We start from the raw sequence: 13,146 nt of genomic DNA, 5'->3' as shown, positions 1-13,146 counted from the left end.
ATAGTGTACTCTTTTGTTCGCCACATCGAGTGCGAGTGGCTGTACTATATAGTATGCGCCCAGTCTGCCAACCATCGTCTCTATTACAGCTGTCTCGTCGTCTTTCAGGTATCCCGTATCTTGTTGCAACATTAATACCAATGCACCTTTAAATGTTGATTGACCTCTGATAACTATCAGCCTGCATTCTTTCGTACTGCTCATACCGCAGATCAAGTCAAGTCGCCATTAGCCTTTCAATACACCTTTGGCAAGTCCAGGAGTATCTCATATTTCAGACCTATAAAGGCACTTTAGTGCTCAATATTTATCATACAAGACACCATGTCTCCCACTGACAGAGGACGCTCTGTTATATGGAATGATGACTTCTTCACGAGGCCCCTGCCTGACATCGAAGATCTATCAGACACAGAGGCATACTACTACGATTCACCCAGCTCTCCAGGTCAGAGCATCCAGAATATCTCGAGACCGACCAGAGCATTCTTTCTTGGTTGTCGTGAAAGTTAAATCATAGACTTCAAGGACTTGGAAGAGGGCAGGATGCAGCGATGTACGCCTTCATCTACAAGCCCACGATTGAGCCATGAACCACTCGGAAACAACACTCGTTGCGACATTATCCAAGTATCTTATAGCATTACCGGCCATACAAAGGACCAAGATGAGTCCTCAAGGCGATCCCGAGCCTTGACAATACAAAGTATTCGTCACAGCCTTTATCGCAGACAATCGTTGACGCCTCCAAAGAAAGGCACACGGGTATACAGATACTTTCGTTGGAACTTTGGGTCTGTCTACAGACGCATCTTCACGCTCGCCTTCATCTGCAACCTCGCCGTCCTGGTGGCACTTATCGGCCAAAACATAGTAGGAACAAACCGCCTCACATACAGAGAGGCATCGACCGCCGCCTCGGCTAACATATTTGTGGCCATGCTGATCCGCAACGAGCACATTGTGAACGCCTTGTTTACTGTGTTTGGCACGTGGCCGAGGCGATTCCCACTCAGGACTCGCCGTCTCTTTGCCAAGGTGTACTCATACGGAGGCATCCACAGCGGCTGTGGCGTTGCAGGAACGCTCTGGCACGTGGTGTTTGTGGCCCTTCTCACGATCGACTATCAGCAAAGAGACCGGGACCAGGTGCTTCATGCACTCAGGGGCTACGTATACCTGGTCAGCTACGGCACACTTGTCATGTTGGCCCTGATCCTGGTCTTTGCGCATCCCCGAGTGCGCGCAGCCATTCACAATTGGTTTGAAGGGATACATCGCTTTCTTGGATGGACAGTCGTTGTGTTGTTCTGGGCACAGACCCTGCTCATCGTTTTTGATGACTCGCCCGCCATGGGGCTCTCGTACGGCCGAGCACTGCTCGTCAGCCCATCGTTCTGGCTGCTGCTTCTGATCACTCTGTTGGTCATCTACCCTTGGACTCGTCTGCGGCGCCGCGGAGTTCAAGTAGAGCTCTTGTCCAAGCATTGCATCAAGCTCAACTTCTCCTACCGCGATGGCCACTACGGGCAGGCCATTCGCCTATCCGATGCTCCCCTCAAAGACCCTCAAAGAGACCCACGCCTTTGCCATCATTTCCAACCCCAAGACTGCAGCAAGTCCGTTCTTGACCGGGACAGGGCACCTCCAAGATGCAACGAATAGGCTACCATGCAGCCCAGACAGGCCCTCGATTGGACACGGAGAAGAAGCCCAAGCTGGAGACATCGAGACGGCCAAGGCAGTAGCGAGGGCCAAAGCGCTGGCGAGACAGCACCACCGCCAACAGCTCAACCACCTATCGAGCTCGAACCTTTCCAACGCAGGCAAGACGGGGTTTTCAGTGGTCATCTCAGACGCCGGCGACTGGACGCGCAAAATCATCGCCAAGCCCCCGACACACATCTACACGCGCGGCGTGCCGCAGTACGGGGTGATGCGGATCGCGGGCATGTTCGAGCCCGTCATCATCATGGCGACCGGGTCGGGGATCGCGCCGTGCCTGGCCCTCTTTGCCGAGATGCCGGACCACCCCGTGCGCGTCATCTAGTCGGCCCCGTCGCCGCTCGAGACGTTTGGGCAGGCCGTCGTCGACACGGTGCTCAGGGCCGACCCGGATGCCGTCATCCACGACACCAGAAGGCAGGGCCGACCGGACCTGGTAAAGATAGCCTACCGGATGTGGGCGGCCAGCGGGACCGGTGGGGAGTTTGCGCTGGGAGGGCGACAGCGGTTGGGTCGGTGCGAGGCCGTCGTCGTCATCTCGAATCAGTCCGTGACTAGAAATGTGGTGTGTAATCTGGAGTCGAGGGGTGTGCCTGGTTATGGGGCGATCTTTGACTCTTAGGGTTTGTCTTTTGTTTCTGAGAGTTCACTTTGTATATTTGCCAACCCAGCAACATCCTTGGTTGAAAGCCCCAGAGTTCGTCTCATATTGCGTTATACCTTTGCGAGGCATCGACTAAGTAGCTCCAGTTAGATTGTAGCATGACGTCGTGTGTCGTGTCGGCTGCTGACAGTATCGTTTTGGATTATTTTAGAACGACACTCAAGCGTTACATGAGAACCATGGTAGATGTGTAAGGAATTACACCTAGATTACCTACCTAGGTATGCATCTTGTCAGGTAGTTACACCGGTAGGCACATTAGCCCCTTGAACTTGCCCACAGAAGCAATTAGACTAGATAGTTGCCCTGGGTTAGGGCTCAGGGGCAGGCACTGGCGCCCCTCCACAACCCCACAGCTGACGTCAATGTCGGTCGGCCGAAAACACACTTGCGCGCAACGCCGACATCGCGACACCTCCGCTGCAGAAAACCCCAATAAAAGTGACGGACAAAAAAATACGCGTTTCTCCCCCTCGCCCCCTTGCGCATGCACCTAGGTCTGCGCGTGCTTTGCGAGCTCTTGCTGGTGGTTGTCAGTCTTTGCGTGCCGGACCGGCGAGCCCTTGACGACATGGCCAAGAAGCTGTCAAAAGCCAACGCGGCGGCGGCGCACTCCAGCGTCAACACGACGCACTCGGACTCAACCCAAACATCCAACTTCTCCTCTTCGTCATCCGTCAACAAGGCCGGCCTCTCGGCGCCAGGGCCGAGCTCGCTGCCGCCCGTCCTCACCGACGAGGAGCCCCTCCCCCGCCTCATCGTTTTTGACCTCGACTACACAGTCAGTGAACCCCCCTTTTTTTCCGCTTGTGTTGGCCCCTTTTTTTCCACTAGTGTCCCTCCAGCGCAAATCTTTACTGACAATGGATGAAAAAACCTCCCGCAACCACACAGCTCTGGCCGTTCTGGGTCGACACGCACGTCACTCCCCCGATAAAGGCGGTGGCGCCCGCCGACAAGAGCCAGCACTGCAGCACCGTGACAGACAAGATCGGCGACACGTACTCGTTCTATTCCGACGTCCCGCGCATGCTGTACACGCTGCCCATGGCCGGCGTGAGGCTGGCGGTGGCGTCGCGCACGCACGCGCCCGACCTGGCCCGCGACGTGCTCAAGCAGCTGCAGATCCCGCCCTACGCCGCCGCCGGCGGCCTGTCGACCCTGGCCAACAACCCCAACATGCCCGCGACGCCGGCCGCGACGCAGAAGCAGCTGGCCAAGGAAAAGCCGCGCAGGGCCCTCGACATCTTTGACGCCGGGCTCGAGATCTACCCGTCCAGCAAGGTGCGGCATTTTGACGCCATACAAAAGCGCACCGGCATCCCATACAGCGAGATGATCTTCTTTGACGACGAGGCCCGCAACAAGGATGTCGAGCAGGCGCTCGGCGTGCTGTTTTGTCACGTCAAGGACGGAATGACATGGGACGAGCTGGAGCTGGGCGTGAGAAGGTGGCGGAGGAGGAGACAGAACTGACGGGGGCACGTCAGGACCTTGGTAGATTTGCGGTAATGTGTTTCGTTTTTTTTTCTTCATTTCAGAAAATGATTCCCACGAACAGATGCTCAAGAGTTCACCATGTCTTAATCGACCGGTGTCATGAGGTGCTCATGCGTCAATGTTGCAGAATAAAAGATGGTATATAAAGTGAACGCAAATGCTAGACCATAAGTAAATGACAACATGGAACAGTAGTCCATGAATATGCGATATCAGCTAATCGCCAACTGATCCTTTCTTGAAAGTTCGACCATGGATAATGATCGACAATAAACAACCAATTTGCCCAATCTGGTATCCTAGGGTAGCGCTGAGCATATTCAAGAAAGGTTCTCGCTCTGAAAATTTAGCCAATATCGAAAGATAAAAACAAGAGAACGCCAACACTCGTCTATCGGGCTAAGAAGATATTGTTGTCAGGCTAGCCGTGTATAGCCTGAAACATCGTAGATGTCAAATAGTCATCCATACAGTAACTTGATTCTGTTTTCTCGAAAACGGCATCACGCGGCCTTTGCGGACGCGGCAGGGGCATCGACCGAACTGGCTCCCTTCTCGGCAATGATCTCCTCTTTGCTCGAGGTGACAGCTTCAGAATCCGACTTTGCCTCCTGGATATCGAGCTTCTGCACGCCAGTCTCGACGGCTGCAATATCCGACGCAGCAGCTGCTGCCTCTGTCTTGTGGTAAGGCTGGTTGCTAGAGACAACGCCCTTGAATGACCGCGGCAGGGTGCAAACGCGAATGTTGCGCTGCTTTTGGTTGACGGAACCGACGGCGACACACTCGAGGCGCTCCTCATCCAAGACCTTCCACAGCACGGGGCCCTTGGGGAAGTTGTCGAATCCTTGCTCCCAGGTAGCTCGCTCCTTGATGGCCGGGTCCAGGTTGGGCTGGTCGCACCATTTGAACTCGAGCTTCCCGCCGTACTGCTTTGGAATATTCTCCACTTCCATAAAGGAGCTCAAGACGGGCAAGACCTCCGCTTGGCTCAGGATGAAGATCTTGGATACCGTGATGGGGTCAAACCACCTCTTGATCCAGCCCCACACCGTGGAGAAGAAGAAGGGGGCGCCAATGACAAAGATGCGGTCAAGAGTCTCAGGGTAGTGCGCAGTGGCCAACGTGCTAGCGGCCTGCATGTGCGCCTTGAGGTTCCAGAACTGCCGTAGACTGACACCCGAGACGTCTACGATATTCGTGCTCAGCGTTATCGGCGTCTGAGGGTGGGGCCTGTCGGGCATCTCGGTGCATAGTGGCTGAGCGAAGCGGGTGAGGTTCTCGTAGAGGGCGAACAAGCGCAGCAGTTTGGGAGGGGTCGAGCCGTCGGCATGCGCGCGGCTGTATGTGTCGTCGGCTCCCTTTTCGTAGGCAGCCACTGCCTTACTGTCCAGCTGCTTGATCTCGAAAAGGTATACCGGTATGCCCCTCTTGTCTCTGCGTCCTGTCCATTGCGGGTACTATATGTGACAAAAAGGCGTTGGTCAGCTATTTGGAACCTTTCAGGGGTCGAAAAAGGAACCCAGCCCCGGGGTGCGCACCATTACACGGCTCTGCTCGTATGAGTCCAGCTCGATCGTGTCGTAAAGAGTATCTAATCTCGTTGTGGACCTCCACTCTTCTGTTTCTTTGAACTGCTTGAAAGCATCCTGCGGCACCCAACGACGGGCTCGTAGGAATCGTCTATGCAGATGCGGTAAACGTTAGCGCACCCGAAGCTTCCGGGAAGCGGCGTTGCCAAAAAAAAAAAAAAAACTTACAACAGAGTCTGGTCATCGTGTGATGGAGGAGGGCCTGGTGTGTAGAGACCATTCTCTGTTACGAGGACCTTAAATTCTGAAAGAGCCTTGGTCTCGCTGTCTGTGAGGTGGCCGAGATGACCTTTGGGGTAGCCGACCTCAGGGTCTGCTGTTGCGCCTGTCGCATATTCGGTGGAGCCCGTCATCCTGGGCGCGATTCTCTTGTTGAAGTGGAAGCTGCGAGGTTTGGCGGGTGATCTGAGCGAGGAGATAAGGAAGAGTAAAGGTCTTGTTTGGTACCTATGTCGGTCAAGAGAAAAAAAGAACAATACTTTAAAGAAGAAGCAAAGGTGAAGAAAAGAAAATACGATAAAGAAAAAAAAAATAAGTGTCAGACTGCCAGGTCGGAAAGCTGAAAGATACCGAAAAGCGCGCTAAGGCCCAGATCTGCCCCTCAACGGCCTGCCTACTCATGTACCTGCGCCAAGCACACAACGATCGCCTGTGCTGTACCGGCCGCAACGGTAAAGGTATTGACTGACCCATTACTAAACCCGACCTTACCGGCAGCAAGTGGTCCCGTGGGTTTCGATTGTAGCCCTACCCCCCAGTGCTGTATTGAATCATGACGTAATTCTCCATTAGGAATCGGCTTTGAAATAAGTAGCACCTACGCACATGGCGTCCTCGTGGAATTTTAGATGCGAGCTTTACCTAGGCTTTCTATATCTAAATCATCCAAACGCGAATTGAGTTAGCTCAGCATACCTAGGACAGTACTGTCATCCGGAATTGCCGGGAGTCTATATGATGTTGATGGGATGAAAATATTAGGGGCTGGAGCAGCCCAGTTATACCGTAAATTTATTTTTTCAGGGTAGCTAGCTTCGCGCATGCGATTGGGTGCCGAGGCGCGATCCTTGATTAGCGATGAACCAAGCGACGAAGAAAAAGAAGAGAAAAAAAAAAAATTGGCTCTGGTCGTCAACACCCGAGGGCCAAATTTGGTTGACTCATTACCAATGTTAGAGAACACATTCCTTTTTTGATACGTTCAAATATCTATCTCAATTGGCTTGCTCGACCTTGTCGACTCCAAATCAGTTGCCAAAAGGCACGTATACATTGCCAAGAAGTGAAGCAGCACATCCGGGGAGACCCTGGAACTCTATGAACGAAGTTGTGAGCTCAAACGTGCTAAACCGACTGGGTATGATTTGTAGTATTCATAAACCCGGTGTTGTTTTACCTAGGATTGGCCTGTTTTCACTCTGATTATGCTTATTCAAAATAATTGATGACAAAATAATGCATGCATAATAAATCAATGTAGGTAGGTACCTAATTAGGTTGTATTCATATTATGGCTTCTGGTCAGATTATCAACCAAGCTATTTTGATCTACCGCTTTGGGCGACTAACATAGCTTGCATAGGTACACATGGATGTCTTCAATCGGCTCGCTATTCGGGGTATCATGCTAGCTAGGTACGAGATTTCCTGCTGGGTTTGTTACCCAACGAAAGGTTTACGTCAATTTTCGTCATATTTATGGTACCCCTGAATGACATCAGGATCATCGTGACGTTTAATGCGGGACCAGACGGGTGAGATGTGTTTGTTCATCAACGCATCAACGAACCATCCAATGCCCGTCCACGTCCATCTTATATATCTCTTGCAGATTTCTGCAACCATGGGATTGCCTTAACACCTCCGTATAAGCAACCATCAAACATGGCAACCACAGGAGATTTCGCTGGCGCCGCCCCGATGGCGCCGGCCCCTCATGGCCCAGGGCCATCCTACCTTCCCAGTCAGCGCCACGCCCACGCCGGCCTGGCGTCCAACCTCCTCGACGTCGGCATCCTTAGGAGCACCATCCTCCCATCGTTCGGCCTCCACTCTGGCCTTTCGGTCGCGGCCTACCTCGCCGGCCGCGCCACGAACCGGCTCGAGACCAAGGACTGGCTGTGGCCCAGCGGCATGGTCCTGAACGCCTGGTGGGCAGCCGTCGGTCGCCACGTCGCCGACGGCGTCCCCGCGGCCGACGCCTGGGCCGCGCTGCAGCGGCCCGAGAAGCTACTGCTCGCTGCCTTTAGCGTCTGGGGCGGTCGGCTCATGTGGCGGGTCGCCCGGCGCTCGGTGCAGCGCGGCAAGGACGAGCCGCGCTACGAGCCGGCCAAGAAGGAACCCGGGTTCTGGGGCCTCAAGGCTTTTCTAGGCGTCTATCTCACCGAGGCGCTGTTCCAGACTGCCATCACGCTGCCATTCTCGCTGCTCTTCCGCACCTCAGCCCAGGAGCGTGGCGTTTCGTGGCTCGCTGCTGGGACCGGAGCGCCTGCCTGGGTGAGCGCCATGGCTGTCGGTATCTTTGGCGCCGGGTTCACGCTTGAGACTTTGGCGGATCTGCAGCTCGACCGGTTCAAGGCGAGGAGCGTCGGAACCGAGACAGAGATGTGCAAAGAGGGTGTTTGGAGCCTCGTCAGGCATCCCAAGTAAGTTTTGATATTTAATCGCTCTGGAAATGAGGAGAAATTATAGAATGTAAGAAAAGCAACTAACAATAATGTCAACTCTAGCTATCTTGGTGATGCACTTGTTCACTTCTCGTTCCCTCTGTTCCTATATGGCAACACCCTCCTCTCCCACCCATTGGCAGTTTGTGGCTCAGTTGCCAACTACTTGTTCTTGCGCTACATTGGCGGCGACAAGGAGAACGAGGCAACTCAGGAAGAGAGATACACCAAGGAGAACCAGACCAAGAAGGTCGAGTTTCAGAGATACCAGCAGGAAGTGAACTCTTTCTGGCCAGGCTTCGAAGCGGTGGCGAACAAGTGGACTTGGATCGTTGCTGGTTGCGGTGTTGCAGCGGCAGCTCTGGAGCAAGCCATGCGGTAGACACTGAGTTATCCACAATGGTCAAAAGGAAGTACCATTGTTTGAGCGATTGCATTGGTTATATGCAGTCCCATTGTTTGAGCGATTGCATTGGTTATATGCAGTCCCATTGTTTATATACTAATGTATTATTAGTTTTCTGTGATATTAGTCTGCTTCAGGCCAGTATCCTTACCTCGCAGGATATACTTTACATACTGAGAAGGGCATGGAACCACGGAAAACCCCCTCACCAGTAACATGTATGGGCTTTTCATGCTCTCTAGTAAAAGTCAAAAGCCTTTTCCCTTCTCAACGTGAAAAGAAATGCAAGACAAGAAACCAAAAATAAGCATGTGCGTTGTTTCTTTTTCCCACCGTTTTCAGATGAAAACGGAATCGTTCTAATTACTTGATGTCTCTCCAAGTGCCAACCTTGCCCAAGTTTGGTAGCACAGCATGGGGCAGAGACAGTCTAAACCTGATATCGCAGGTTGGAGCACAAGTTGACAAGTCACTTCCCACGCCCTCTTACACCCCATCCTATACAGATGCATGGCAATCGACAAACGAGGCAGTGTTAGCCCAGAATAAACGATCAAAAGCGCGACGGATGGAGGGTGGGATGCTGCAAGGGAGGTGCCCAACATCCGCGCGTCTGCGGCTAGTACTCCATTTCACCGCCAGTCCAGCCGACCATATTTGAGGGGATGCGCGCGGATGATGTGGCAGACGATGACTCGATGGGCTGCGTTCGGACAAGAATGGCAAGCGAAAAGAATGCCCGCATGCCACATTCAAGGGATGGAGGGGAATCAGACCCCCGGATACTGCGGGCAGGCCGGTCTAATGCTTCCGGTGCATGCCTGGGCCAATGGAGACCGGTAGTTGGCTCGAAAAGAAGGTGTGAGTTAGCCTAAGGAATGTTTACCGTGCAAAGCCCACCAACATACATCCGGTACAGATCATGTGCTAGACTAACAAAAGCACGAAGCAACTACCCACCAACGGCGTTGGAGGGTGGTCAGAAAAGCACCCGGCCGATCCAACTGTAGACAAGGTTGACAAACAGCATGCCAACGTGGGTTTGGAAGCATATGCAGTGAGCAAATAGATCCCAAATGGGCCTTCTAAGTGATAGCATACGGCATCAAGGATGAGCATTGAAGTTGATACTTCTCCAGCTTGCATTATGGACGTTGGAAGCCGATACAACCAAGACATACTACTTTCTTGGAGGGACGACTGCCCTGGCCAATTCTGTACTGGGTTCCTACGTACATAACCTACAAGGTCTTGGTCAGAAAATCGCTTCCCAGATTTGGACGGTTGCTACCTCAACGTCTTTCTTCTTCTTACTACTACTTCGGACTTTGTACAACCAAAAGTTAGGTCTCGAAGTGATGGGTCTTGGGTCCCATCTTGTGGACATAGTATATGCGGCCAAGTCGATAGTCTGGTGGAACTTGAATATCCGGCTCCCGCCGATGAACGGCACTGATATCCCGGAGGAAGGACATAAAAATAAATAAAAAAAGCAAGATGGCTGAAATGATGGAATAATATCGAAAAGCAAGGTAACATGGTAGTATATGTCGCCTAATTAGCGAGGTGCGTTAGTGGCTTTTGCTCTGTCCAGTCCCAACACACGCATAAGCGCCCAAACCCCGCAGTAGGTTCATTCGAGATTACACCTCATTGGAGTAGACAGCCGGTCTAGGTGTGGTCATTCATGACAATTACTGCAACAAGTCAGACGCCGTGCATAAAATTGACGAGGTGCATTTGCGCAATTTGGATGTGGCTGTCATCTAGTTGGGGGTTGGCATTCCATGGCAAAATGCTAAAAATGCTGGGCTAAGGCGGGTGCTTGCGCAAAAGAATATGCAGTGTTTTTGTGGTAAAAGTGGCGATGCTGGCTGTGGGTGTCGCATACTACTACCACTACCGTGAGGCCTTTTTTTTTCTTGCCCCAATGACAGCTACAAACAAACTGGGTGGATAACAACCCGACGTGCCGACTTCCCCGGAGTTTAAACAAGGTGAGAAGCCGGGTTGCACTGCAGTAGCAAGTAGAGAGTAGACTAGGTGGATTAGCGGCACTAAATCAAACGGACTCAGCTGGATTGACTGCTGCAGCAGCATGGAAGCCTACCTTACATACCGATCCGCACCATACCGTACAATAGTATCGGAACAAACTCGACTAAGACGGTCGGTCCATTCAATTGTTTTTGGTGGCATTTTCGGGGAACACCAAGAGGATCTCCGCGGACGAGATTGTGCTGCAATCTGCAATGGTGTCTGGTTGTTCGCATGTGTCGAATCATCATCAATTGCAGTGACAAGTTGTCATGCATCCGCCGCCATAAACCCCTTGTGGCAAAGCTCAATTGAGCAGCTATTGCGCCGCGTATGCCGCGTATACAAGCACTCGCCTGCTTGACATAGGACACCTGACGCCACTTAGTCGCGAATTGCTACCCTGCTCGTCTTCTTCCTCGGCGACGTGACCTGGATGCGATACGACTTTCGATTCCTGCTCTGGCTCGATACCACCTTTTTGACTACACATCTCCGATATGTGATGTTTCTGACTTTTTGTGTCGACTTGATGTTGGCATCTCTGAGACTTGTAGTTTCATGATACGAGCTCCTGAACCGAGAAGCTGGAAAATTGCTACGCAATTGATCTTGAACGTAGGAACGAACCGGGCGATCAGCGTCGCTCTTTTCCCCCTGGGATAATTGATCGCGCTATCGTCAGTCTTTTTCCAACAAGGGCAGGACGATGTAGGCCTTGGAAGTTTGAGGTTTTTCTTGACAAGCTCTTGGAAGGATCTCCAAAGCTACTACTGTACGCAGGGGGCGGGCGAGGTGATGAACAAGCACGGGGGTATACAGATGAAACAAGCCCAGAAACGAGCATTGCGGCCCCATATTTGAAACGAAACTTTTAGTGGGGTTGTTTGCAGATGGCTTGCTGGCGCAACCTTTGCGCTTTGACTGATTCTTAGGTACGAAGTACGAGCCTAGTTGTAGTTTGCCAAGCAATATACTACATCTAGATATGGCTTTGAGAAGCAAGACGGAAGAAGAAGAAAAGGGAGAGAGGCAGAAAAAAAAAGAAAAAAAAGGAAAGAAACACAGGACCAAGAGAACGAAATTAGAAACATGTTTATCGCGCTTAATCATTACTATACCTATGACCCTCAATTCTTTCCAATTATAGACAGTCGGTATCGCGCAAACGTCGGTTGACCTCTGTCCATTACAAACTGTAGGTGAGATTCCTTGGATGCGGTGCGGGGTGATTGTTCATCCTGCAGATGAACTGGAGCAACTACATTCCACTAGCACTGAGCAAGTGAGGGGGAAATAGCGGGCAAGCAAAAAACGCCAGAGCCTTACCAAGAAGCCAAGCTCCACAGCAGAAAAAAACAAAGCTCAGATTGCAACAACTTGGCAACGGCGTTGGTGGTCCGGGCGGCGACGGAGCAACCCAGGTAAAGTTCTTCGGTGCCTTGCGGGAACAAGGTGCTAGCCCAATTCAACCTCTTCCCCCACGTGCCCTGGGCCCGACCGGGTCTGGATTGTGTCACGGACCCGGTGCTGGAGTGGAAAAACTCCACCTCGAAATAATCGGTACCACTCTGAAAAAAAAAACCTCAACCTTCCCAAGCCTCTCGCTTCTCGCTGACAGACCACGGTGTCACGGTTCAGGTCCCCGCTGATGTTCGATCCTTGGGCGTGACTGCCTCTCTTGGCTTTGGCGCGGCCAACATGATTACCACCTAGCAATTACCTATGCAGCAGTCCTTGTGAAGCATGTACTTATTTCGTTCGTATGTGACCAAAAGTGGTTTTTAGACGCGGTATTGCCTTCATGTTGTAATCCACATCTGTCAGCTTTCAAATTCGCATCCAAACTTGCAAGCCTGCTCTTGTTGCCTGCCACCACCGGTTTGCGACAGGCCGACCTCCCTTGACCCCCCCCCCCCAGCTATTTAAGGAAATGATCTGTAGGAGGCCGCTTTTAGCTGTCGCTGGTTGGTTGGCGTGAGTGAGGGTTCTGACCCGATGAGGTGCTCACCAACCAGGTCCATTCATTGCCTTGCTGCAGGTCGTGACCTACGGTTTGCAACCCTCCCTTCTAGAAATGCGAACGGATTCCTTGAGATCCGTCGGTATGGTGCAGTGCTGACTCGTTGGGCTGACTTTGATGGTATATTTCGGAAGATTTTATGTACGGAGTAGTTATTTTCTTTCATGTCCAACATGCGGTAAATGGTAATGTTGTGCGAGTTACTCCCCACATGGCCACCCTGTCCGAATGTGCCCCCAACTGACCTTCGGAGGTGCGAAGTAAGCAACCAACTTCATGTAACATGAAATTAATGTCGAGCAAGGGGGTTTCTCCAACTCGACCTTGAGGTCGGAAACAAAAGAGAGAAAAGCTTCTAACCAACATGTCCTTCACCTCAATCGGCCGGATATGCAGAGGATCAAACAGAGCCTGGTAGACCCACGGCGACGGCAGAGCATCGCCAGCCCTTACTCTTGCTGCATCCCTGAGGCCATCACCTAACACATAAAACATTCAATTAAATCCCGGTGACATCGCAGCTGGAGCTGCAC

General features: G+C 52.1%; 5 protein-coding genes across 5 annotated transcripts; 4 read left to right on the top strand and 1 right to left on the bottom strand.

Moving 5' to 3' along the window:
* Positions 1-324: 324 nt before the first annotated feature.
* Positions 325-2,347, top strand: MGG_04949 (integral membrane protein TmpA; the record flags this gene model as incomplete). The annotated part of the gene is made up of 4 exons (XM_003712396.1): positions 325-448; positions 521-1,619; positions 1,687-2,035; positions 2,084-2,347. The coding sequence occupies 4 exons, from the start codon at positions 325-327 to the stop codon at positions 2,345-2,347; spliced, it is 1,836 nt and encodes a 611-aa protein (XP_003712444.1).
* Positions 2,348-2,776: 429 nt separating this feature from the next.
* Positions 2,777-4,106, top strand: MGG_04948 (magnesium-dependent phosphatase 1). The gene is made up of 2 exons (XM_003712395.1): positions 2,777-3,170; positions 3,284-4,106. Exons 1-2 carry the CDS (start codon positions 2,877-2,879, stop codon positions 3,863-3,865), a joined length of 876 nt encoding a protein of 291 aa, XP_003712443.1. The 5' UTR covers positions 2,777-2,876; the 3' UTR covers positions 3,866-4,106.
* Positions 4,009-6,014, bottom strand: MGG_04947 (SEC14 cytosolic factor). The gene is made up of 3 exons (XM_003712394.1): positions 5,650-6,014; positions 5,431-5,572; positions 4,009-5,349 (listed from the first exon to the last, which is right to left on the bottom strand). The coding sequence occupies exons 1-3, from the start codon at positions 5,832-5,834 to the stop codon at positions 4,393-4,395; spliced, it is 1,284 nt and encodes a 427-aa protein (XP_003712442.1). The 5' UTR covers positions 5,835-6,014; the 3' UTR covers positions 4,009-4,392.
* Positions 6,015-7,145: 1,131 nt separating this feature from the next.
* MGG_04946 (uncharacterized protein) lies at positions 7,146-8,601 on the top strand. The gene is made up of 2 exons (XM_003712393.1): positions 7,146-8,126; positions 8,211-8,601. Exons 1-2 carry the CDS (start codon positions 7,366-7,368, stop codon positions 8,527-8,529), a joined length of 1,080 nt encoding a protein of 359 aa, XP_003712441.1. The 5' UTR covers positions 7,146-7,365; the 3' UTR covers positions 8,530-8,601.
* Positions 8,602-9,272: 671 nt separating this feature from the next.
* On the top strand, positions 9,273-9,622 carry MGG_16833 (uncharacterized protein; the record flags this gene model as incomplete). Its single annotated transcript, XM_003712392.1, has 2 exons — positions 9,273-9,412; positions 9,496-9,622. 2 exons carry the CDS (start codon positions 9,273-9,275, stop codon positions 9,620-9,622), a joined length of 267 nt encoding a protein of 88 aa, XP_003712440.1.
* Between the last annotated feature and the right edge of the window lie 3,524 nt (positions 9,623-13,146).

This window comes from Pyricularia oryzae, chromosome 3 (assembly GCF_000002495.2).
Source record: "Pyricularia oryzae 70-15 chromosome 3, whole genome shotgun sequence".
NCBI classification, from domain to species: domain Eukaryota; kingdom Fungi; phylum Ascomycota; class Sordariomycetes; order Magnaporthales; family Pyriculariaceae; genus Pyricularia; species Pyricularia oryzae.
The sequence above is the reverse complement of the archived record's forward strand: the minus strand, read 5'-3'. Positions and strand labels throughout refer to the sequence as shown.

What these genes read in the sequence shown, in the direction of transcription:
- MGG_04948 (XM_003712395.1), top strand. Translation starts at nt 2,877, where the DNA reads ATGCACCTAGGTCTGCGCGTGCTTTGCGAGCTCTTGCTGGTGGTTGTC. An exon ending in TTTTTGACCTCGACTACACA is followed by an intron (nt 3,171 to 3,283) that starts GTCAGTGAACCC and finishes GCAACCACACAG; the next exon opens with CTCTGGCCGTTCTGGGTCGA.
- MGG_04946 (XM_003712393.1), top strand. Translation starts at nt 7,366, where the DNA reads ATGGCAACCACAGGAGATTTCGCTGGCGCCGCCCCGATGGCGCCGGCC. An exon ending in AGCCTCGTCAGGCATCCCAA is followed by an intron (nt 8,127 to 8,210) that starts GTAAGTTTTGAT and finishes TGTCAACTCTAG; the next exon opens with CTATCTTGGTGATGCACTTG.
- MGG_04947 (XM_003712394.1), bottom strand. Translation starts at nt 5,834, where the DNA reads ATGACGGGCTCCACCGAATATGCGACAGGCGCAACAGCAGACCCTGAG. An exon ending in CACGATGACCAGACTCTGTT is followed by an intron (nt 5,573 to 5,649) that starts GTAAGTTTTTTT and finishes GCATCTGCATAG; the next exon opens with ACGATTCCTACGAGCCCGTC. An exon ending in ACGAGCAGAGCCGTGTAATG is followed by an intron (nt 5,350 to 5,430) that starts GTGCGCACCCCG and finishes TGTCACATATAG; the next exon opens with TACCCGCAATGGACAGGACG.